This window comes from Notechis scutatus, chromosome Z (genome assembly GCF_049901735.1).
Source record: "Notechis scutatus isolate UNSWTSFEM ecotype Mainland chromosome Z, rNotScu1.2, whole genome shotgun sequence".
NCBI lineage: Eukaryota > Metazoa > Chordata > Lepidosauria > Squamata > Elapidae > Notechis > Notechis scutatus.
Genome location: NC_142025.1, coordinates 797521 through 823336, shown reverse-complemented (window position 1 = coordinate 823336; position 25816 = coordinate 797521). Strand labels below are relative to the sequence as shown.

Below are 25816 nucleotides of genomic sequence, written 5' to 3'. Positions count from 1 at the left end.
GAATTGGGTGGGGTGTCTCCGACTCGAGTTGGGAGTGGGTGGTAGGGTCTCCCAAGAATAAATCAAACTGAGATCCAGACCTCAGAGGTCATCTAGTCCAACCCCCTGCTCAAGCAGGAGACTCCATACCATGGAGGGAACCATGTCTGCCTGCCTGCCTGTCTGTCTCTCATTATCTGTCTGTCTATGTAACTATCTCTCTATTGTCTATCATCTATCATCTATCATTGTCTGTCTGTCTGTCTCATTCTCTCTCTCATTCTCTATCATCTATATATCTATATATCTATATCTATACATCTCTGTCTATCTATGTATCTATGTATGTATCTCTATCTATGTATCATCTATCTATCTATATTTATCTATCTATCTATCTATCTATCTCTCTCTCTATATCTATCTATCTATCTATCTATCTCTATCTATCTATCTATCTATCTATCTATCTATCTATCTATCTATCTATCTATCTATCTATCATCTATGTATGTATGTATGTATGTATGTATGTATCTATCTATCTATCTTATCTATCTCTGTATCTATCAATCAATCTATCAATCAATCTATCGATGTATCTATCGATGTATCTATCTGTCTGTCTGTCTGTCTGTCTATCTATCTATCTATCTATCTATCTATCTATCTATCTATCTATCTATCTATCTATCTATCTATCTATCTATCTATCTATCTATCTCTATGTATCTATCAATCTATCTATGTATCTATCTATGTATCCATGTATGTATCTATCATCTATTTATCTATCTATCTATCTGTCTATCTGTCTCTCTCATTCTCTCTCTCATTATCTATCATCTATAGATCTATCTCTATCTATCCGTTATCTATCTATCCATCATCTCTCTCTCTCTCTCTCTCTCTCTATCTATCTATCTATCTATCTATCTATCTATCTATCTCTATCTCTATCTCAATGTCTGTCTGTCTGATTCTTTCTCTCTCATTCTCTCCCCCTCTCTTTCTATTTCATTTGTCTGTTTCTCTCATTCTCTATCATTTATTGATATATCTATCTGTCCATCTCTATGTTTGTCTGTCTCATTTTCTTCTCTCTCTCTCTCTCTGTGTGTGTATTTCTGTCTCTCATCTACCTATCCATCTATAACACTGTGTCTGTTTGTCTCATTCTCTCTCTATCTCATTGTTTGTCTGTCTGTCTCATTCTCTTATTATCCATCATCTATCTATATGTCTATCTCTATCTACCTACCTACCTATCCTATCTATCTATCTATCCTATGTGGAAGGGACCTTGCTTGAAGGTCATCTAGTCCAACCCCCTTGCTCAAGCAGGCAATCCCATACTATTCCAGACAAGCATCCATCCGGTCTCTTCTTAAACACCTCCAGCGACAAAGCCCCCTACGCCTTCCAGTGGCAAGCAGTTCCCCTGGTTCATTGTCCTCAATGTCAGGAAATGCCTCCTTCCTTCCTTCCTTCCTTCCTTCCTTCCTTCCTTCCTTCCTTCCTTCCTTCCTTCCTTCCTTCCTTCTTTCCTCCCTCCCTCCCTCCCTCCCTTCCTTCCTTCCTTCCTTCCTTCCTTCCTTCCTTCCTTTCTTCCTTCCAAGCTTCTTCTCTCCTCGATTTGTTCCCATCTGTCTTCTGGGAGCTTTAGAAAAGGAGTGGAAACCCCACCTTACCCCGGAGCCCCTTCTTTTGGGGCAGACCCCCAAATATGGGGAGATGGCCATCGTGTCCCCTCACCCACCCACCCAATCCTTCTCTTCCATAGGCCAAATGTTTATTTAAAAAGCTCAGCTACTTTATTCCTAAAATAAAATCCTAATTCTGATAATCGCCTGGGGGGCTTGGCTGAGGACGGGTTTGGGGGGAAGCAGGACTTTCCCCCCCAATTTTATTTATTTATTTTGACAACAAACATTGACAAATACAAACATAAAACATCAAATAAAGTCTTCTTTCCATTGTACAGTGTATTGCTTGGTACATATCTCTTGGGCACAATTTCACCAGTCTTTCCCTTCTAAATTTAGATTAAAATTCATATTATATAGATCAACGATGCTATTATTATTATTATTATTATTATTATTATTATTATTATTATTATTATTATTATTATTATTATTATTATTATTATTATTATTTAATTTTCCATTTGATTCACAGTCTGGACCTGGTAAAAACTTAACAGTTCAAGTCCTAACCAAGGACCTAAGAACTGTTAAGGTAGATTATTATTATTGGTTAATCTTTAGTGACATTCACAGCCTTTGGGGCTGGTTGATAGTTCAACAGCTCGAGTCCTAACCAAGGACCTAGGAACTGTTGTTGTTGTTGTTGTTGTTATTATTATTATTATTATTATTATTATTATTATTATTAACTCCTTATTAGACTATAATTATAAATTCACGTCATCTTTTTCGAGCAAATCTCAACTTCATTATCTTATCTTTACTATTATATTATGTTATTATAATATATTTCATTTCCCTGTTTTCTTATCTAGCCACTGATAAAAGAAATCCCATATTTTATAATATTCTTTCTCTTCCTGCTTTCTGATTGCTAATTTACTCATTTCCGCACATTCCATTATTTTTTTTCCAATTTTTTTATTTTCTAACAACAAACATAAACAAATACAAACATAAACACAAAACATAAAACCACCTTTCCATTGTACAGTGTGTCAGTTGGTAGAAATCTTCTTGTGCCCAATATCAACACTCTTTCCTAGATACATTATTAAAGTTTATACTATATAGATCAAGTATGCATATTATATTATTATTAACTCCTTATTGGACTTTAATTGTGAATTCACTTCATCCTTTTCGAGCAAGTTTCAACTTTTACAAAACCTAGTTCATCATATCATTTATTTCATTATAGTCAATTATAACATATCATTACATTGTCTTATCTCCATTATAATATTGCATTTATATTGTATTGTATTTTATTTCCCTATTTTCTTATTTAACCATTGATAAAATAAGTCCCAAATTTTATAATATTCTTGCTCTCTATTTGCTAATGTCAGTTTACTCATTTCTGCACATTCCATTATTTTCTTTCTCGCCTCCTCTTTGGTTCGGATTTTTTTCCACTTTTCCAGTTTTGAGCAAATACAATTCTAGCTGCAGTTAAAACATTAATCATCAGTTATGTTATTTCTTTACTATAACTTTCAGATAAAATCCCCAATTAAAATGTCTCTGGTTTTAAGTCTATATGCTGTTTTGTCATTTTTTTTTTTCCAACCATGTGTGTATTTTAGTCCAACATCCTTTGGCTTCCACACCCGTCCACCACTTATAATAATGTGATCCAGGTATCTGATGACACTTCCAACATTTCTCCGATTTGTTCTTGAACATCCTTGCTATTCTTGCCGGGGGTAGATACCCCTGGAAACAGGACTTTTGAGTGAGGGGCAACCCCGCTGTGAAAGAAAGGGGTGACCCCTCCCCCCCCCCCAAATGAAGAAACCAGGATGGCTAAAAACTCTCACAGGAGATGAAAAACTTTCCCGGCCGTTGCATAAAATCCTTTTTTTAATCCAGTTCAATCCGATTTGGGGTTTTAATAAGGAGGAGGAGGAAGAGGAAGAAGGGAGGGGTACAGAGGCCGGACGAATCCCCTTCCCTAACCAGCCCCCCCCCATTTTTTAAAATGTGGGGCGGCAGCCCTCCAATCAGAGCTCCTCCAGATGCTTCCCACCCTAATCCCAAGCCGGGTTATAAATCTCTCCCAGAGGCATTCCCTCGTTGCTCTTCTTCGGATTCTGGGCCTCCAGAGCATGGGCAGAGTGCCGTTCCCCTCCAGGTAGGAAGGGGGAACCCGGGGGGCAGTATAAAACAGAGGGTGGGATGGCGAGGAAGGGGGGGGTTTCTTTGGGCTCCTTTCCCAAAGCAATCCATCAAGGAATGGATCGGAAGAGAGCTTGGAAGGAACCCCAGAGGTCATCTAGCCCCACCCCCTGCTTGAGCAGGAGACCTTTACAGAAGGACAGAATAAGAGAGTCGGAAGGGACCTCGGAGGTCCTCTAATCCAACCTCAGATTCTGGATGAGCCTGGGAGGTGGGAACTGGCCCCATGGGGGGGGCAAGCAAGATTTCCCCCTAGAATCTGGAGGGGGGGGAGAATGGAGACTCACCCCCCACAGTGCCTGTTTCCAGCACTTTAAGAGAGGGGTCCTCTCCAACTGTAAAGGACTTCAACACCCAGAATTCCCTGGTTGAGGGATGTTTCTCAAGAAACATTGCTCAGCAGGGGAATTCTGGGAGTTGAAGTCCAGACCTCTTAAAATGGCCGCCGGTTGAGAAATATTGCTGAGCTGGGGAATTCTGGGCATTGAAGTCCAGACCTTTTAAAATGGCTGCCAGATGAGAAATAATGCTCAGTTGGGGAATTCTGGGAGTTGAAATCCAGACCTCTTAAAATGGCTGCCAGTTCAGGCGAAGTTCACATTTCACTTAGCGATAGAATTTGGGGGTTCAATTCCCTATTGTTGCATTATTATTGGGCATGGCTTTGCTCTCCCGAGCGGCAGCTTCTCCAGACCGACCTCAAAGAGGACTAGCAACTTGACTAGTTGTTTTCAACCACTTTTTTCCCCACCAAGGGACCGGCCACCCGCCATGGGCCTTGTCTCAGAGATATGGCAAGCGGTCTTTCCACGTGCCAGGAAATTCCTGGGCATCCTGGCATGGCTTTCCATCTGGCAGACACTGGCAGTGGACGATGGGTAAGGATGGAAGTCAACCCGAGTCCTCCCGTGTTCTCCCCCTCGCGAAACACCACAGGCAACGATGGGATCGTGGGTTTCCGTTCGAATCTCTCTGGGCCAGAGAAAGGGCGAGCGACGGAATTCTGCTCCTTCTCGATTGCAACCAGGGGTGGGATTCTAACCGGTTTGGATCAGTTCGACTGAACCGTTTGCTCCGAATATCAGCAGGCAGCGAACCGTCTCGCTGTGACTTATCATGTAAGCCCGCCCACCCCTGCACTTTACCTCCCAATATAGACTCCGTTGATTAGCGCGGCGCAGCAGATTGCCTCTTCTCAGCTGTGTTACTCGCGTGCTCATGCGCGCAAGTTGCTCACGATCACCTAACTGGCGGTTAAAACCTGGAGAGTCCCACCCCTGGGTTGCACACCCTGGGAAACCTTTTCCTTGCCTCCTTGCCGGGAGCTTGCCGTGACTTCAGAGTTTGCCCAGGATCTCCTGGTGGTCTCCTTTCCACCTCCTAAGCAAGGCTACATATAGGAAATTTCACAATTGTGAGTTTGGGAAGCAGCAGCTTCAGTTTAAGTTTTATTTTAGATAGACACACACACCCCTCTGACCTGGAGAACCTCACCCCAACTCCGGGGCTGTGTTTTATCCTGTCTGACAGGCGCTGGTGTGAGAGGCTGGTCCAGGTGCGGGAGGAAGATGTGGTGAGCGTCCGACGGGAAGACCTGGTGCCTTGTGTGGAGGTTTACCATTACACCATGGCCGGTTGGCACCTCGACCGGGACCGGACCCGCCGAGACTCCGAACCTGGGGGGACCCTGTGCTACATTTACAAGTGAGACACGCCCCGGATGGTGAGGCAGTGAGGGGGGGGTTGGACTAGATTACCTCCGAGGTCCCTTCCAACTCTGTCATTCTGTAAGTCTCCTGCTCGAGCAGGAGGTTGGACTAGATGACCTCCAAGGTACCTTCCAACTCTCTGATTCTGGAATTCTGTAAGGGTCTTCTGCTCCAGCAAAGAGTTGGACTAGAAGACCTTCCAAGATCCCTTCCGACTCTGTGTCATTCTATAAAGGGTCTCTGGCTTGGGCAGGGGGTTGGACTAGATGACCTCCAAGGTTTCCCTCTCCACCCCGTATTTTCTTCCCTTCCCTTACTCTTCCATTAGTTTTTTCTTTAATTCCCCCTTGGGTTTGACAAGCTGATATAAAACTATACCAAACATGTAAAATTCTCCCCCCCCCAAAAAAGAAAAAAAATTGGAAGGGACACGCGGAGGTCATCTAGACTGACCCCAGGCCTGCCAAAGCACGGGAGGTTCAACAACGCATGCGAGGGACTGAGGGGGGCTTCTCCTGTTTGACAGGTGCAAGCCCAACCTGTTTTGGAACCCGGTTGGATGTCTGCCTGTTCGGTCTCCACCCTCTTTGTTACCCCATCCCCCAACAGGAACGAGGACCCCCGGCCCGTCGCTTGGAATCGGACGGTGCGTGCCTGTTGTGACGGATGGACTGGGCCCCACTGCAGTGAGGGTGAGGAACTTGGGGGGAAGGCGGTGGCTGGGGAAAGTCTTCCTCCTCTTCCTCAGGACGTTGTCTTTGGAGACGAGCGGTCCTCGGACTTATGAACCATTCCCTTAGTGACCATTCAGGCCTGAAAAAAAATACCATGGGGGTGTGCAGGGGGTGGTTTGAGTCTTACCCTTGCAGCATCCCCCCGAAAAGAGGCGACTACGGTTTGCACTTAACGCCCGAACAGTCCCTAAAATCCGGAGCCTCGGTGACAGATTCATATTTACGACCATCGCCGCATCAGGCGATCCACTTTGGCGATGAGCAACGGCAGTGGGGATTCCTTTAACCACCAGGAGGAACTCACTTAAAACCTGCCATGAGTCGCTTAATGACCGGGGCAAGATAACGTAGTTAAATGGGGCAAAACTCACTTCACCAATGTCTCACTTAGCGACAGAAATATGAGATTTCCATTGCGCTCATAAGTTAAAGACCATCACTCGAAAGGTGCTACGGGCAGTCCCTGCTCATCTGCAAAGCTCACTTCACAAATGTCTCTGAACATTAGTGACGGGAATTGGGGCTCAAAATTAGGGTCATAAGTCAAGGACCCCCCTCTATCCGCCCACAACTCAGGAAAGGCTCCTCTCAGGGCAGCCAAGCTCAGTCTCTGCTCACCTGCAAAGCTGACTTAACCAATGTCTCACTTAGTGACAGGAACGTGGTGATCGTAAGTCGAGGACGACCTGTATCTGCCCACCATTCAAGAAATGCTCCTCTACAGGCAATCCAGTTCCGTCCCTGCTCATCTGACGAACTCCCGTCACTAATATCTTGCTTAGTGATGGGACTTTGGGGCTCAAAATTGTGGTCGTAAGTTGAGGACCACCTTAATCTGCACGTCAATTCCAGAAATATTCCTCTAATGGGGCAGCCCGGCCTCAGTCCCTCCTCACCCACCAAGCTCTCTTTTAAACAATGTCTCACTTAGCATCGGGAATGTGGGGCTTCAAAATTGCAGTCATAGTCCAGGACTATCTGTATCTGCCCATCACTCAAAAGATGCTCCTCTACAGAAAGTCCCTGCTCACCTACAAAGCTCACTTAACAAATGTGATGGAAATTTGGGGGCCAAAATTATGGTCGTAAGTCGAGGACACCTCCCCCCCCCACCTAAAATGAGTGAACTCGGTCTGTGTGGGGTCCGGTTGTGTGACTCTGATGCTCACCCTGGGCTCTGCTTTGCAGGAACGGCGTCAGTGGGCTCCTGTTTCTCCTCCGGGCAGTGCCAGGATGGTCCCGGGTTGCAAAACCTCTCACTCGTCAGCATGTCTGAATGCTGTAGCCTCCCTTGGGGACGCAGTTGGCGAAATGCCACTTCCGGGCTCTGCTTTACCTGCTCTAGGGAGCCCCTGAAAGGTGAGTTGCGCCAGGGCCCATGATGGTTCGTAGCAGATTTAGCGAACCAGTTGTCCCAACAATCAACAGGCCCCGCCCCTCCGCCCCTATATTTCCATCATTTTCACCTCAGTGGATTCGCGCGGCACAGTGGATTTCGCTGTTTAACTCACCAGGGCTGCCCTGTAGAGGTTCGAATTGGTGTTGTTGGAATGCTGCGCATTACAGAACCAGTTGTTAAACCGGTTGCAGCCCACCCCTGGCCAGGCCCCTCCCTCCCTCGCCGGGTTGCGGGGAGGACAGAAAAGGATCCACGGGTGAGACGCGTCTGAGATACATCTGCTGCACTGAGGCCAGAATGCTGGGTGAGACCAGCAAGAGAATTCTCACGCAGGACCCCTGCTGGTCGGTGGAGGGGGTGGATTTGTTCAGTGGCGACCCCTCTCTCAAGGGATCTGGCCCCTAGTGGGGGTTTCTAGGCAGGTGCAATGGGGCAGGCTTCCTTGAGCCCCTGGGATTGCAAGGCCAAGAAGGGGTGGGGGGTTGGAGTAGATGACATCTTAGGTCCCCCTCCAACTCTAGGGTCCTGGGATTTGCAGTTCTGAGGTCTGAACCGCAGAAGTCCCGGAAGGCCGAGGCAACGGCAGGATAGCAAGGCTCAAAGGGCTTTGCTGCCTGACCTGACACCTCCCCCCACCGCAATCCCAGATTTTATGGGGGCTGTTGGATTTTATGAGGTTGGGGGAGTTACCCAAGGAATAATTGGGGGGTCCAACTCGAGCCGGCACAGTGTGAGAATAAATCAAAATGAGATCCTGACAGCTGCAAGGAACGCAGGTTTATGTATTCCTAAAAGCAAGGGGCAGCAACACAGAAATGTGGCAACTACAAATAAATGGAGTACAGCTACAGTGTTTTATAAAGGTGAGTTGTCCGGGATGTCAAAATGTCTACATGCTGATTCTAGGGGAACACTTGAGGGACATGTGTTTGTGTGTGTGTGTAGGTATGCTTAAGGTGTTTATTTTTGTGCAGTTCCACTAGGACAGCAGTCCTCAACCTGTGGGCCGTGGCCTGCTACTGCGACGTGGCCAGTTGGCCCTCAGGCTGTGAGTAGCTGGCCGATGCTTGCATGTTTGGGTATTTTCCCACATCATTATAGTTGTGCTTTTAAAGTTGTAGCAATGTTTCGGCAGAATCTCATCTGCCATCATCAGGCTTCTGTATTGTGTTCGTCTGTGAGTCAGACTTTCACAGCCGTTTCTGTTTTAACAAACACCTGGGCACAAACAGATCCCCCTGATACCTCCAGCTCAAACACACCCCAACCAGGCACCCAGATGAAACCTAGCTTCCTAATAAATGATAGCCGTCCATTCATTCGGAGCCAAGCCACACTAAAAGCCTCCAATAGAGGAACACAATCTTGCCAGCCAATCAAGACAAAAAAAGCCACAAAACATACAGAAGATATTAGAAACACCAATCAAGCAGAACACAGCAAACTTCAAGACCAATAAACACAGACCAAGTCTCCCAACCAATCAGGATGAAGAAAAAAACATTCTGGCACAGCAGTAGGCTAGCCCCAAATTTAAAACTGAAACGGCTGTGAAAGTCTGACTCACAGACGAACACTATACAGAAGCCTGATGATGGCAGATGAGATTCTGCCGAAAAGTTGCTACAACTTTAAAAGCACAACTACAATGACGTGGGAAAATACCCGAACAAAGCTGAATGCCATACATGTAAGTACCCGTGAAAACTTAAGAAAACACACACACACACACACACACACACACACACACACACACACACACATATGTAGGTCTAGGTGTGTTTGAGTCTTTTCCCGTGTAAGATTAAGAGTATCTTGGCGACGTTTCGGCGAGGTCCCACTCGCCATCCTCAGGCTGGTGCTTTCGGCTTCGTCCCAGTGCAAGCAGTATGTGATCGGAGCTGCCGTCTCTCTATATATACTGGTGGGGGGCTGGTGTGCTGGGCTGGTTGGCTGTGCTGCTGCCTCTTGATTGGTTGATGGAGTTGATGTTGGTATAACGGGCTGTGTGATGGCCTTGTGAGTTTTGTTGCGGAAAAGAGATCAAACACGAACAACCCAGGAGATTACAAATATAAAATGTCTTACCTGAGCGCCATCGTTTTGATAGCCGATTTCTCCCCAGGGGCCGTGGCTTCACCGTCTCTGCTCCGCCCACCCACCCACTCAGTGCTTCTGGCCCGACAAAAGTACCACAATCCCCCCTTTGCAACCTGTCTCACTTGGGACGGATTGCACTATCGCACCTTCGATGGGAAACATTTCCGCTTTGTGGGGAACTGCACCTACATCCTGGCTGCGGCTTCCGATGGCACCTGGGCTGTCTACATCTCATCCGGCAGTGGGGGCTGCATGCTGGGCCAGTGTCAACGGGTAAGGCGGGGGGGTCTGCACAGGACAATTGGCCTTCCTGGGGAAAACAGATTTGCTGAACAACTGACTGGCTCACTTAACAACGGTGGTGAGAGAAGTCATTCAAATGAAGAAAACCCGCTTAAATGGGTGTCTCGTTTAGCGACAGAAATTTGGGGCTCCACTGTGGTTGTCAGTCGAGGACTATTTGCACAGAATGCTTGCCCGGGGACCACCTCCCCAACCTGGGTGGGCTGAAGAGGAGAGGGGAGTGGGTTGAGACCCTTCCAACCTCACCGTTCTCCTTGTCTGGTAGGATCTCCGCATCCTTTTCGGACTTGACTCGGTGACGGTTCACGGCCGCAACATCTCGCTTAATGGCATCGTGGTGCCTGAGAGGGAGGCTCTCCTGCGAAAGGGTGAGGACTGGATGTACGAGGGGGTCAGGGAAGGGAGGGGTCCTTTTGCTGGAGCCTGGAGAGTCCTGGGCTGGCAGGCATATTTCGAATCCACTGTCAATGCTTAAATTCTTAATTGGGGAATGTGATTGATGACACCCAGCCCATGAACATATTTAATTGGAGAATATGATTTATGACACACCCAGGAGGGAGGGGGGAAACAGGGTCACGGGTGACTGTGAATTACGTAGGCCAGAGTTGGCTTCATTTAGGTTCATGCCGGCATGCTGCTCCTAATAAATCTGTTGAAATTTTTTGAAGCTCGGCTCGAGGCTCATGATTTAATTAGGGCAATCGCCAGAATCCTGACACCACAGTTTGTCTCTCTCCCCACTTGACTGTCTCCTCCTCCTCCTCCCTCCAGGGATCAGCATCTGGTGGCTGGGGGACTTCCTTTTTGTGGACAGTGGCCTTGGAGTCCGGGTGAAATTTGACGGACACAGCACGGTGTACGTCACCATTGGCACCACCCTGCAAGGCACCACCCAGGGGCTGTGCGGCATCTACAACAACAACCCTGCAGGTAAGGCAGATGGACGTCTGAATGCCAGGCCCAGGAGGATGGGACCTGGCCTCCCATTCAAATGTACGCCCCCCAGAAATGGAAGAGGGAGCCCTGGAAAACCCCTGAGAATCCCCCAATGGAGCCCCTTTTAAAGAAGAGCGTTTTAAGAAGAGATTGGACAACCGTTTGTCTGAAATCATGTAGGGTTTCCTGCTTGACAAGGGGGCTGGATTAGAAGACCTCCACGATCCCTTCCAATTTGGTGATTCTGTAATTCTGTTATTCTATCCCATTAATCTGCTATTCCACTATTCAGCTATTCTGTTATTCATCTATTCTATTATTCTGCTATTCCATTATTCTGTTATTCCGCTGCTCTATTTTTCTGCTATTCTGCTATTTTGTAATTCTGCAATTCCGTTATTCCACTCTTCTATTTTTCTGCTATTCTGTTATTTTTCTATTGTGCTATTTTGTAATTGTTATTCTGCTATTCTGTTTCCATTATTCTCTTATTCTGCAATTCCATTATTCCATTTTCCTGCTATTCTGTTATTCCGCTATTCCATTAATCCCTTATTCTGCTATTCCCTTATTCCATTTTCCTGCTCGTTATTCTACTATTCCATTATTCTGTTATTCTGCTCTTCTATTATTTTATTATTCTGCTATTCCGCTATTCAATTATTCTATTCTGTTGTTCCATTATTCTCTTATTCTGCTACTCTGTTATTCTGCTATTGTGCTATTCAGTAATTCTGCAATTCTGCTATTCTGCTGTTCCATTATTCCACTATTGTTATTTGCTATTCTGCTATTCCATTACTCTGTTATTCTGCTATTCTGTTATTCCGTTATTCTACAATTCCATTATTCCATTTTCCCGCTATTCTGTTATTCTGCTACTGTTATTCTGCTCTTGTGCTATTTTATAATTCTGCATTTGTTATTCTGCTATTCCGCAATTCTGCTATTCTGTTATTATGCTATTCTGCTATTTCGTTATTCCACGATTCCGTTATTCTGCTCTTCTATTAATCTGCTATTCCGTTATTCCATTATTCTGAAATTCTGTTCTTCTATTCTTCCTTATTTATTCCTTCCTTTATTTATCTGGAGTGCTGTTCCGCCACCTTCCCTGCAGCAGAATTTTTTGGGGGTGATGGTGGGCACGTCCAGAGAGCTTCCCAGTATCCTAAGCTTCTCAAGGTGACTTAAAGAAACCGGAAGCCCCCTTCCCTTCTCCCAACCCCCTACCGACTGTTTTCTCCTCTCCATGCTCTGAGCCAGCCCCTCCCCCTTTCTGTGCCCACAGATGACTTCCAACGCGTGGAAGGGGATTTGGTCATGCTGGCGGCCAGTTTTGGCAATTCATGGCGGATTCCAGAGACCAGGCTGGTAGGTACCCCGTGGACGCGGGGGGGTGGGGGGCTTTGGGAGGTGGCAACAAGGTCTCCGAGAGGCTCGGCCCCAGGTTCCTGAGGGCATTGCAATCGGTTGCATCCCAATCCCAGATAGTCCTCAAGTTACGATGGCAACAGAGGGCCGCCCACACACATTTCTGTTGCTGAGCAAGACCAGGGTGGGATTCTACCTGGTCAGTCTGGTTCTGTAGAACTGGTTGTTATGATTCTTCCCAGTTCGGAGAACCAGCAAATTGCGCCACTCCTTACCTGGCATGCGCGCCATCCAACTTGCCTGGGTTGGTAAATTGCTATTTTTCCTTTCCCCCACCTGACCGTCAGCTGTTCTGCTGTGCTGGGAGATTTAGATTAGTTAGGAAGCAGGAAATCATGGTATTTCTTGCTTTCTAGCTAATCTAAAAGCAGAGCTGAACCTTCCTTAGGACCGAAGCTTCTGTTTTTCAGTGCAGACTCAGGTAGCAGATGGCAGAAAGGTGGATCTCTGAGTGAATCTGTGATTCTGCGAGCAACTCCACCTGCCTGCCTACTTTCTGTCAGCTCTGAGATTCAGCTGCCAAGATTGTTATAAGGAATGCAGAGGGGGGTGGAGGAGTTGGAAAGTTCAAGGTTATTTCATATGCATTAAACAATTCCAGCTGCAGTTAATTGGTTCTCGTGATTAATGAAGTGTAAGAAGTAAGAGGAGAGAAGGTGGATTTTGTGAAATGCACTGAAAATGACTTTCAGTTTGGAAATTCAATAGAAGTACCAGAGGTGTTCCTAATAAATCAGATGGAGATTATACTTGTCTCAGAGTGATTGATTGGACAATTTCTGGATGCCTAACAGTTTGCCTGCTTTTGGGTAAAAGTTGTTCTTTTTTTAAATAAAAAAATCAATATTTACATCCATAGTGTGTTCTGAGTTAATTTTGTGAGTTTGCAAGCAAATATTAGGCAGCAGATTGCAGAAAGGTAGATCTGTGAGTGAATCTGTGATTCTGTGAGCATCTCCATCTGCCTGCCTGCTTTGCCTGATTTTGGGTAAAAGTTGCTCTTTTTTTAAAATAAAAAATTCAATATTTACATAAATATTTATATTTACATACAAGCCACGCCCAGCCAGTCACATGACCAATAAGCCACACCCACAAATTAGGCCAAGCCCACAGAACCAGTTGTTAAGAAATTTGAATCCCACCCCTGAGCGAGACATTGGTTACAGGCCCCATTTGAATGAGTTTTCTGGCCAATTGTGTGACGGGAATAATTGCGGAATGATTCTGCGATGTCGTTTTCGTGCATGCGCTGCTGGTTTCCATGAACCGGTTGCCGGCAAGCTGCAGATTGGCACTGGTCCGTGGACTGGGAACTGGAAACCACCTATTCTATTTTATTCCAATTAAAATTCATTCATTCAACCATTACATTCTTTCCATTGCAGCAGAGTCTGTGCCGAGACGCCGCGGAGGAACCGCACCACTGTGACACGGTGCTGGACGACGATGTTCAGGAGGCTGCCAGGGCGACTTGCCAAAAGTTGTTCTCTAGTCCTTTCAGCCAATGTCATAGGCAGGTGAGGAGTCAGTTGTGCACAAACACACACACACACTTCAGGTGTTTTCCCCCAGCCATGACCGGAGAGGCAGTCCTCCGCTTATGACTCCACATTGCTGTCGCTAAGTGAAACGTTCGGGAAGTGTGTTATCTCCCTGGATTTTGCAGCTTTTCTTCCCACCATGGTGAAAGGAATCCTTGTTCATCACATGGTTGTTAAAAGGAATTTAGCTTTCCCCTTGACTCTGCCAGTCAAGAAGTGGCCCAAAGGGGATCGCGTCGGGGGTGGGATTCAAACTCTGAAACAACCGGATCTATGGGCATGGCTAGGTGGGTGTGACTAGGTGGTCACTTGACTGGGTGGGTGTGGCTTCTTTTTTTGCAGCAACCCCCCTCCCATTTTTTGGGCCTTCTGGGCCTCAGGGGACCCTACTGGGGGGTGTTTTTGCTCCAGAAGGCGTCATTGGGGCCCAGGAAGAAGAGCGGGCAGAGAGGGGCAGGCCAGCCAGGTGCTCGATTTGCTGGTTCTCCGAACTGCACAGAATCGGAACAACTGGTTCTATAGAACCGGTCCGAACAGGTAGAATCCCACCCCTGGATCGTGTAATCTCCCTCCCCCCCAGGACACTGTGGCCATCACAACCATGAGTCACTTGCTACATGTCTGAATTTTGATCACGGGCATGCTGCCACGGCCCTGTGAAAAACGCTTCTTCTTTTTTTTACACTGCCATCGGAATTTCGAATGGTCACTAAACAAATGGCTGTAAGTTGAAGATGACCAGTACAGCCAGCCTGCCTGTCCTGAGGCTTTGCCCCTTCCTCCCCCTGGCAGGTGGACCCCCAAAGTTTCTACGATACCTGCAAGTATCTGTTGTGCAGCCGACGGGCAGGGCCTGGTGACGCCTGCGAGACCTTTGCCAGCTACGCCCGGGAGTGTGCCCAACACGGGGTCTTCATCAACTGGAGAAGGGCCGGTTTTTGTGGTAAGGGGCTGCAGGTCAGGGCAGAAGGGGGTGCAGTGGGGTCTCCGGACAGGGGTGGGATTCTCCAGGTTTTAAACTGGTTCGGGGATCGCCTGACACGCGTGTGCAGAAGTCAAGTAATACAGCGGAGAAGTGGCAAGCCTCTGGGCTGCGCTGATCAGCTGAGGTGATCTAGGTAGGTAAAGCACAGGTGGGTGGCGGGTGGGCCCACGTGATCGTCGCAGTGAACCGGTTGACTTTTGATCAAGGGGTTCGGCCAAACCAGTCCGAACCAGTAGAACCCCATCCCAAACTAAACACCTCCAAGGTGATGGTGCGATTGTAAGGAGTGAAACGCTCAAACCTCCCGAAAGACTCTACCCGCCCTGTGAAGAACCCGATTGGCTACTGCCCCGCAGGCTGTCTTGGGGGTGGGGGGAGAGAGACCCTCTCTCTTTGGGAATTGATCAGAATAGAAGCTGGAAGGGACCTTAGAGGTCTTCTAGTCCAGCCCCCTCCTCAAGCAGGAGACCCTCTACAATTTCAGACAAGTGGCTGCGCAGTCTCTTCTTAAAAACCTCCAGTATTGGAGCAAGCAGTTCCACGGGTTAATTGTCCTCACAGGAAGGAAGGGAGACAGGGAGGGAGGTCTCCTGCTTGAGAGTGGGTTGGACTAGAAGACCTCCTGAGGTCCCTCCCAACTCTCTTAATTCTGTCAGGGTCTCCTGCTAGAGCAGAGGGGGGGCTCAGATTAGAAGACATCCAAGGTCCAGGGGTGGGATTCAAAAATCTCTGCCCAGTTGCTGGGTTGGTGTGGCCATGGTGGGCGTGGCCTACCAGAACTTCCGGGAGGGCCGTTTGTCACCTTGCCCAGAATCCGGAGGCTTCCCTCAGGCCTCTGGGAGGGCAAAAACAGCCTCCCTTGGCTCTGGAGACCCTCTGGAAGCTGGAAACAGTCCCATTTGTGGACTTCCGGAACATCCAGAAGGGCCACTTTTTCCCCCTCCCAGAGCCTCCGCGTGGACCCTGCATTCTTACCTGCATCCAAAATGGGCTGCGGGGGGACTCTAGGAGGGCCGGGGTGGAGTGGCTGGGGCCACCCGGTCGGTTCCACTAAGTATGTAAATTTAACATCCGGTTCACTTGAACCGGCCCGAACCGGCTGAATTCCACCCGACAACTTTATCATTCTCTTGATTCTGTCAGGGCCTCCTGCTCTCCCCTCAAATTCAATCCCTCTGTTCTGGTCCCACTTCCACACAGAGAAGCCGTGCGGCCCCGGACAGCGCTACACGGATTGCGTCTCCTTCTGCCCGCCCAGCTGTGCAGCGGTGGGCATGGCGGACAGTGAGCACTGCCGAGCGGAGTGCGTGAGCGGTTGTGAATGCATCCCGGGACTCTACTTAGAGGAAGGGTCTTGCATCCTGCCAAGCCGGTGTCCCTGTTTCCACCGACGGCAGAAGTTCCACCCAGGAGAGACACTACAACAGCGCTGCAACCAGTGGTAAGCCTCCCCCTGGGTCGCTTCGAGACTGGGTGCCCAAACAATGGGGGGAGAACATCCAGCTCAGAGAGCACCAATGATCCCACAGTCCTCTCCTTCCTTCCTTCCTTCCTCTTCCTCCCCCTTCCTCCTCCCCTCCCCACACCCCCCTCCCTTCTAGCACTGATGACGTTCCCTAGTTGGGTCATGAAATGTCTGCAAGGAAACCAGCCAGCTTAGAGAGCCCCAAGGACTCCACAGTCCTCCCTCCTCCTCTCCCTCCTCCTCCTGCCCTCTTCCCTTCTAGCACTGAAGACCCTCTCCCCACTCAGACAGCAACCTGTTGCTTGCTCCCACAGCACATGCCGAGGGGGTCAGTGGGTCTGCTCACAGGATCGGTGCGCCGGCGAGTGCGTCCTCCACGGACGTCTCCATTACTTGACTTTCGATGGAAAGCGTTACTCCTTCCGTGGGGTTTGCCACTATGTCCTGGTGCAGGTGAGGACACACAGGAGGGGAAGGGGCTCGGTTCCACACCCTTGATTTCCCCTGTCAGAAGGTGATCCCGGGAGACAGCAATCATCGTAAGTATGAGTCAGTTGTGGAATGTCTGAATGTTGACCATGTGACAAGGAATGCTACAATGGTTGTAAGTATTTTTTAAAAGGGTGTCGGTTCTGTTTTCGGTGCCTCGGCAGTTTCTGATGGTCACTAAATGAATTGTCATAAGTCAAGGACTGCCTGTAGGTCACAGAGGCAGTCAGTCGAGGCCCCCACATGATTTTATTTTATTTTCTTCTCATGATCATTAAATGAACGCTGGAGTCCTTCAGCATGTCAACTCAAATCTTTCTCTGGTCTTTTTAGTTTTGCCAACAGAAAGGGAGGGGGAGCAGTGCAGCAGCTTGGAAATCAAAAGCGCATTCCATAAATGTTTTCATAGATAGTTTCCAGGCAACTGTCTGTTGTCCACCCATCACCCTGAAACTGACGGGGGTACAGAGAGAATGAATGCTATCTTAGAACTCATAAAAAACTTCTACTATCTTCTTAGAGTTGCCAACAGAAAGGGAGGGGCAGCAGTGCAGCAGCTTGGAAACCAAAAGCGCATTCCATAAATGTTTTCAAAGATAGTAACTAGGTGACCGAAGTTTCTGTCGCGCAAAAATTCTAATTGGAGGACATGATTGATGACTCTTGGCTATGGATGTGTCTTGCTGGAGAATATTATTTATGACACACCCAGGGGGTGGGGTGGGGAAACCAGGGTGAAGGGTGACAATGAATGATGAGTTCCAGAGTCGGCTGCACCCAGGCAGTGCCAGACATGTTCACTCCCCATAAATCCTTTGGAAGTTTTGAAAGTTTGGCTCGAGACTTAGGATTGAAATGGGGGTAACTGCCGGAATCCTGACACAGTGAGTGCTGAGGTCGTTCAGCGACCACTGCCGTCATTAAGTGAACCTTTGGAGACTTGCTTCACCACCGGTCGTAAGTCAAGGATGATCTGTGTTCCCGCAGGATTTTGCTGATGGGAAAATTCAGATCTGGGCGGAGAACGAACCGTGCGGGAACCAGGGTGCTGTCAGCTGTCTTCGGGCTGTGACTGTCACTGTGCATAAAACCTCGGCCTGGCTGTCCTTCTCAGGTGAGACTGAGGGTCTGGGCAGCTACCTTTGGTAGGTAACAAAGACCACCCCGAAGTCCCACCTGCTCCTCCCCCTCTCCACAAATGGTCTTCCCTTCTAGCACTGATGACGTTCCCGAGTTGGGTCATGAAAAGTCTGCAAGGAAACTGCCCAGCTCAGAGAGCCCCAAGAGAAAATCAGATAAGCAGAGATTAACACCAGACAAACAATCAAGGAAAAAACCCAATAGTAATCAAGGGTAGGGGTAATCACACTCCTGCCAATACTGGCAGGCCGAGCAATTGTACGTAAACAGAGATCAACCCACCTTTCTAGCACTGATGACATTGCCTAGCTGGGTTGTGAAATGTCTGCAAGAAAACCACTAAGCTCACAGAGCCCTCCCTCCCTCCCCTCCCCACTCCCCCTCCTCCTTTCTACAATCCCCTCCCTCCTCACACTGATGATGTTCACTAGTAGGATTAAGAAATGTCTAAAGAAAACCACCAACCTCACAAAGCACCTAGAACACAGTCGTTGTCCTCCTCCTCCTCCAAAACCCCTTCTCTTCTAGCACTCATAATGTTACCTAGCTGGGTCATGAAACATCTGCAAGACAAAACCCAGATCAGGGCCAAGGACCTCACAGTCTGTCCTTCCTCCTCCTCCTTCCTCCCTTTTCTTCTTCTTCCTCCTCCTGTTCTTCTTCCTCCTCCTCTTGACAATCTCCCCTCCCTCCTAGCACCGATAACGTTCCCTAGTTGGGTCATGAAACATCTGCAGGGAAACTCAGAGAGCACCGAGGACCCCACAGTCCATCCATCCATCCATCCATCTGTCCTTCCTTCCTTCCTCCTCCTCCTCCTCCTCCTCCTCCTCCTCCTCCTCCTCCTCCTCCTCCTTTCCCTTCTAGCACTGATGATGTTGTCTAGTTGGGTCAAGAAACGTTTAGAAGAAAACCAACAACCTCACAGAGTGCCAAGGACCACAGAGTCCTCTTCTCCTCTTCTTCCTCCTCTCCTCCTCCTCCCCATCACCAAACCTCCTCCTCCTTCCAGTACTGCTCCCCAGGGGGCTCGTTCCTGCTGGGCACCCAGTCACCTTGCTCTGTCCCTGACTCTTCCTCCCACGCCATCCAGGGTCCGTCTCGGTGAACGGGCAGGACGTTGCCCTCCCATTCAGCAACGCTGACCTGACTGTCCGCCGCGCCTCCTCCGCCTTCCTCCTCCTCCAGGCCTTTGGGGCTCACCTGCTGTGGGGCCTGGAGTTCCCGGCTGCCTACATAACTCTCCAGCCCAGCTTCGCTCACAAGGTGAGTTCTCGGGAGGATGTCAACTTGTAAAGCATTCCTGGCCTCCTTTCGAGTTGCCATGGGGAGGGGGCGGGGTGGGGGGAATACTGAAGGAGCAGCAAGGAAATTAAATTTAAAAAAATACCAGAAGTACATTCCACGCATACCTCACCAAGGCGTCGCCCAGCCGTCAAGATGCTCCGTTTGGAGAATGTGATTTATGACACACCCTGGGAGGAGGAGGAGGAGGGAAACAGGGTGATAAATGGCCAACGTGCACTTGGGGAAAGTGTCGCTCCTAATAAATAATTGGATTTCTTTTGACGTTTGGCTCGAGGCTCACGATTGGATGAGGGCTTCCGTCGGAACCCTGACAGAGGGCTTCTTCTGGGGAGGGGTCCCCGGGGGTGAGGAGGAATTCATTTAAAACCAGACTCGCAGTTGGGCACAGCAAGGTGTGGGGCAGGAGCCACCTTCCTCCTGGGGGTTGGTGGCGCTTCGATCTGCACAGTAGCATCCTTCTCTTTCTGGAGTCCTCCCCCTCCCCCCTTACCTTCCCCTCCCCTCCCCTGCCCTCCCTTTCCTGACCTACCCTTGTCTTTATTCCCTTTCCGTTTCTCTCTCTCTCTCTCTTTTCTTCCTTCTTTCTTTTCCTCCCTCCCCTCCCGTTCTTCTTTTCTCCTTCCCTTTCTTCCCTCCCTCCCTCCCTCCCTTTCTTCCTTCCTTCATCTTTGGTTCCCTTCCTTCCTTTATTCTTTCCTTCCTTCCTTTCTTTTCCTTCCTCCGTCCCTTCTTTCCTTTCCTTTTTCCTTTATTCTTTCCCTTTTCTCTTCTCCTTCCTTCCCTCCCTCCTTCCCTTCTTTTCCTCCCTCCCTCCTCCCCCTCCTTCTTTCCTCCCCTCCTCCCCTCTGTCCCTTCTTCTTTCTTTTCCTTCCTCCTTTTTCCTCCCTTCTTCTTTCCTTTCCTTCCTTCCTTTTTATTCTTTCCTTCTTCTTTTGTCTTTCCCTCCCTCCCTTATTTCTTTCTTTTCCTTCCTTCCCTCCTTCTTTTCTTCCTTCCTTCCCTCTTTTCTCTTGCCAGGTGCAATAAATCCCATCCCATCCATAAGCACTGAACTTCTGGATGAGACTCGGTCCCAGGCTCGGTGTAACGTTGCGCCCCTCCTGGGCCGGCTCTCGCCCGCTTTCCTCCAGGTCCGTGGCCTTTGTGGGACTTACAACTGGAACCAGCAGGATGAGTTCACCACCCCGGAGGGCGACGTGGAGCCCGGCGTGGCTGCGTTCGCCCGCAAGTTCCAACTGCCCGCCGCCTGCGCCCCCGCCGCCGGTCTCCGCTTCGACGCCTGCAGCACCTACACCCAACGGCGGCAATACGCGGAGGCAGCTTGCGCGGCCCTTCACGGCGCGCCGTTCCAGGTGAGCGAGGAAGACCGCGGGCGGGCGGGGGTGCTGTTGGGAGGGGGCCTATGAGCAAAGGTTTCTTCCCCAGACCCCAAAAACTTTAACCTCAGACTGTCTACTGTTGACCTCCCCACTTTCCTAAGAGGTCTGTAGGGGCCGTGAAAATATAAATATCTTATATTTATTAATTTAATTTAATATTTTATTTTATTTATATTGCCACCTATTCGCCTATGGTGGGTTACACAAATATGTAAAACCATATTTAAAACAAAAATAATAATAAAATAAAAATAAATAGCAATAAAAAAACTAATAAAAAGAATCAAATAAATTAGTAAAGTACAAATTTGGAAAAAAAATTAAAAAATATAAATCACCTTATATTTTATATACATCAACCAATAAGTATTCTCTGTATCTATAATTCTCTCCATCTTATATATTTATACAGTATAGTGTATGTATCTACCATATCATTTTCTTAAGGTGCCTTAGATTATGTACACTCATCCATTCTTCTTATTTTTTGGCATCTATTCTCTAACCATTTGTACCATTTGTGCCACGACAGTGGTATCCAGAGTTTTCTTTCTCTTTCATTTCAAACGTAAGCAGATCGATCTCCACACATTCAGATAACAGACCATCAAAGTCGGAAGGGACCTTGTAGGTCATCTAGTCCAACCCCCCACCCAAGCAGGAGACCCTACACCATTTCTGACAGTCCAATCTCTTCTTGAAAGCCTCCATTGATGAAGCTCCCACAACTTCTGAGTTTACTTCTATTCCACAGGTTGATTCTTCTCCCTGTCAGAAAGTTTCTCCTTATTTCCAGGTTGAATCTCTCCTCGATCAGTTTCCATCCATTGTTCCTTGTCTGATGCTTTTAGGTGCTTTAGAAAATAGCTTGACCCCCTTCCTCCTCTCTGGGGCAGCCCCTCAAATATTGGAAGACCGCTATCATGTCTCCCCTGGTCCTTCTCTTCACTATACTAGCCAAGGCCAGTTCCTGCAACCGTTCATTGCATGTTTGAGCCTCCAGTCCCCTAATCATCCTGGTTGCTCTTCTCTGCACTTTTTCTAGAGTCTCAACATCTTTTTTTATAATGTGGTGACTAAAACTGGATGCAGGATTCTAGGTGTCTGTCTGTCTGTCTGTCTGTCTGTCTATCTATCTATCTATCTATCTATCTATCTATCTATCTATCTATCTATCTATCTATCTCAATGTGTGTCTGTCTGTCAGTCTGTCAGTCCATCCATCCATCCGTCCATCCGTCCATCCGTCCATCCGTCCATCCATCCATCCATCCATCCATCCATCCATCCATCCATCCATCCATCTCTCTATCTATCTATCTATCTATCTATCTATCTATCTATCCATAGTAAGACCACACCTAAAGAGGGGGGGAGAGGGATGGGAGAAAGAAAGGGAAAGAAAGAGAAAAAGAGAAAGAAAAAAAGGAAAGAAAGAGGGAGGGAAGGAAAGAAAGAAAGGAAGGGAGGAAAGGGAGAAAGAAAGGGAAAGAAAGGAGAAGGAGAGAAAGAAAGAAAAAAAAGAAAGAGGGATAGGAGAAAGAAAGGGAAGGGAGAAAGAGAGAGAGAAGAAAGAAAGAAAGAAAGAAAGAAAGAAAGAAAGAAAGAAAGAAAGAAAGAAAGAAAGAAAGAAAGAAAGAAAGAAAGAAAGAAAGAGAAAGAAAGAAAGAGGGAGAAAGAAAGAGGAGAAAGAAAGAGAAAAAGTTAGAAAGAGGGAGGGAAGGAAGAAGGAGAGAAGGGAAAGTGAATGAGATATGGACGGATGGATAGAGGGAGGGAGAGAGGGAGAGAAAAAGGAGAGGAAGGAAGGTCCCCAAACCCTGGAGCTAGACAGCAGCTTCAGAGGATGCTTCAAAACAGCCCAGCCATCCAGGATCTGGAAGGGACCTCGGAGGTCATCTAGTCCAACCGACCTCCCTGGCTCCAAAGAGCATTGTTCAAGAACGTTTTCTCTCTTTGGGGCCAACCTGGTCCCCTGACTGCCTAGCCACGCCCCCACCCAATCACATGACCACCATGCCACGCCCAAAGAACCAGTTAAAAACAATTGCATCCCACCCAACCCCTCTCGCCAGCCCTGTCACAACTTGGTGGAGCGGGAGCCCTTCTACCAGCTGTGCCTGGAGGACGTCTGCAGCTGTTCAGCCGGGACGACTGTCTTTGTGGTGCCCTGGCCGCCTATGCCCATCATTGTGCCCAGGAGGGAGCCCTCGTGGCCTGGAGGAACCAGAGCTTCTGCCGTAAGTGTCCCTGGAGCAGGGGGTATATACTTCTGTTCTCTTCCTTCCCTTCCTCACACCCTCCCTTCTTTTCTTTCCCCCTTCTTCTTTTCTCCTTCCCTTTCCTCCCTCCCTTCTTTTCTTCCCTCCCTCCCTTCTTTTCCTCCCTTCTTCTTTTCTCCTTCCCCTTCTTCCTTTCTCCCTCCCCTTCCTTTTCCTTCCTCCCTCCTTTCTTTTCCTCCCTCCCTTTCTTTTCCTCCCATCCTTGTTTCTTTTCCTCCTCCTTCTTTTCTCCTTCCCTTTCTTCCTTTCTCCCTCCCTTCTTTCCTCGCTCCCTCCCTTCTTTCTTTTCCTCCCTCCCTCCCTTCTTTCTTTTCCTTCCTTCTTCCCACCCTCCTTTCTTTTCCTCCCTTCTTCTTTTCTCCTTCCCTTTCTTCCTCCCTCCTCCCTTCTTTTCCTCCCTTCCACTCTCCCTCCCTCCCTCCATTCTTTCTTTCCCTTCCTTCCTTCTTCCTTCCTTCTTCTTTCTGGCTTCAGAGGGAAGAGGGGAACGATTCCACACAAAGAGTGGGTGAGCGTGCACCGCTCCATTTCCACGAGTGACAGGCGAGCCTGCCTGCTCACTCCCATCCATGAAGCTGCGCATGGAAGCACGAGTGCCTGCCGGTTGCGTGGCTCCGATTCTGAATTGGCCACGACCTGCGTGTTGTGGATCCCTGCTGTAGAACAGGGGTCACCAACCTTTCAGACCTCAGGGACCACCAAAGTCACCAGAGAACCGTGGGAACCCCCCCCAAAAAAAGTCTGCAGGAAAATCCCCCACCCCGTTTTCGTGGAGATCAATCATTCTTTATTTGGGATTGCAGGATTCCGTCTCCAGCTCCATTTTCGGGGGGGGGGGGGAGAGAGAGAGAGAGAGAGAGACTTTTGGCTTCATGCAAGGAAAGCAGCAGAAGCTGCAGAAGTCTTTTCTTTCTCTCCCCCCAAACTCTGCCAGAAAAATTATCTGTGAGTCGGGTTGAGTTGGGTGGGGTGGGGTGGGGTGGGTCAGTTGGGTTGTCTGGGTTGGGTAGGTTGGGTTAGGTTAGGTTGGGTCAGTTCGGTTGGGCTGGGTTGGGTTGTGCTTAGGTGGGGGAGAACCTCTTGAACACATCTAAATTGTCTTCTTGACCACAGCATGCTCGTTGCCTTGGGATTTCCTGGTGGTCTCTTTTCCAAGCATGAGTCTACCAGTCTCTCTTTGGTACTCTGCTCCTGCCCCCTAACCAGCTCATCCCCTTGTAACGACACCTTGGCAGCATGTCCGCAGTGGGTATTCAAGATGGAATCCACACCCCGTGGCCTTTCTCTCTGTCTCTCTCCACAGCGGTGCAGTGCTCCGGGGGCCAGGTCTACCGAGAATGCACCACCCCCTGTGGAAGAACCTGCGCCGACCTCCCCGTGGGAAAAAATGGTGCCTGCGAGGACCTCCAGCCTGCTTGCGTGGCTGGGTGCAACTGCCCAGATGGCCTCGTGCTGGACCATGAAGGGCAGTGCATCCAGCCGGCCATGTGTCCTTGCCTCCACCGCGAGAAGGCTCACCCGCCCGGCAGCAGGATCCAGAGGAGTTGCAACAGCTGGTAGGTTGCAGGTGGGGTTCGAGGAGCATCCTGGGTTTGTTCCAGGGCTTCGGTCTGCATGGAGATCCCCTGAGGAGTGAGGCTTAAGTCTTGCTTAAATTGTGGTAACTGGCGGGGGCAGAAGGCAAAGGGAGACTTCTCAGAACTATGGAGCCAGAAGGAAATTCAGCGGTCCTGCTTTACACCGGTTTGTTCTGTCTTCAGGTCTTGGAGTAGGGAAGTCAGTCGCTCATATAGAAACAGAGAAACTACCTTAATAGCTGCAAGATGCTTCTACTTCTTCTTCTTCTTCCTCTCCCTCCTTTTCCTCTTCTTCCTCCAGGTTTCTATTCTTTTCCTTCTTCTTCCTCCTCCTCCTCCTCCTCCTCCTCTCCCCCTCCTTCTCTTCCTCTTTTTCCTCTTCTTCTGCCTCTTCTTCCTCCAGGTTTCTATTCTTCTTCTTCCTCCCACTTTCCCTCTCCCTCTCCCTCTTTTTCTTCCCCTCCTCCTTTCTATTCCTATTCACCCTCCTTCTCTTCCTCTTTTTCCTCTTTTCCTCTTCTTCTTCCTCCTCTTCCTCCAGGTTTCTCCTCCTCCTCCTTTTCTTCTTCTTCCTCCTCCTCCTCCTCGCTCTAGCTTTCTATTCCTCCCGCTTGTCCTCCTCCTTGTCTTCCTCTTTTCCTCTTCTTCCTCTTCCTCCTCCTCTTCTTCCAGATTCTTCCTCCTCCTCCTCCTCCTCCTCCTCCTCCTCCTCCTCCTCCTCCTCCTCCTCCTCCTCCTCCTCCTCCTCCTCCTCCTCCTCCTCCTCCTCCTTGTCTTCATCTTTTTCTCCCCTCTGTTTGCCACCCCAAATATTTCAGGACCAAAACGGCATCCGCTCAGAGGTGGTATTCAGCCAGGTCGTACCAGTTCTGGTGTGACCGGCAGCGAAAATTTTGACTGGTTCAGAGAACCAGCAAATACCGCCTTTGACTAAGCCTGCCCACCTGCCCTGACCTCTCCTATATTCCCTTGCTTTTTTTTAGCTCACCTGATTCGCACAATAGAGTGGATTGCCATGTCTCAGCTGAGCTAAAAACACCAGCTCAACTTACTCACCCCTGTTTGAACCAAGGTCGGTCTTTGAGCCCCACGCGCACATGCGTCGGAGTGCGTTTCCGGCATGTGCACATAGAATTGCTCACAGAACTGGTAGGAAAAGA

General features: G+C 48.6%; 1 protein-coding gene across 1 annotated transcript in view; it reads left to right on the top strand.

Moving 5' to 3' along the window:
* Positions 1-4640: 4640 nt before the first annotated feature.
* Positions 4641-25816, top strand: part of SSPO (SCO-spondin) — a 164027-nt gene continuing 142851 nt past the window's right edge. The window contains 18 exon segments of the mRNA XM_087947289.1: positions 4641-4747; positions 5400-5573; positions 6188-6270; positions 7501-7671; positions 9837-10084; positions 10380-10482; positions 10889-11047; positions 12345-12427; positions 13876-14007; positions 14824-14974; positions 16217-16457; positions 16796-16934; positions 17958-18084; positions 19204-19376; positions 20549-20770; positions 22873-22945; positions 22948-23037; positions 24383-24635. Of these exon segments, the coding sequence (XP_087803415.1) occupies positions 4641-4747; positions 5400-5573; positions 6188-6270; positions 7501-7671; positions 9837-10084; positions 10380-10482; positions 10889-11047; positions 12345-12427; positions 13876-14007; positions 14824-14974; positions 16217-16457; positions 16796-16934; positions 17958-18084; positions 19204-19376; positions 20549-20770; positions 22873-22945; positions 22948-23037; positions 24383-24635 (2729 nt within the window).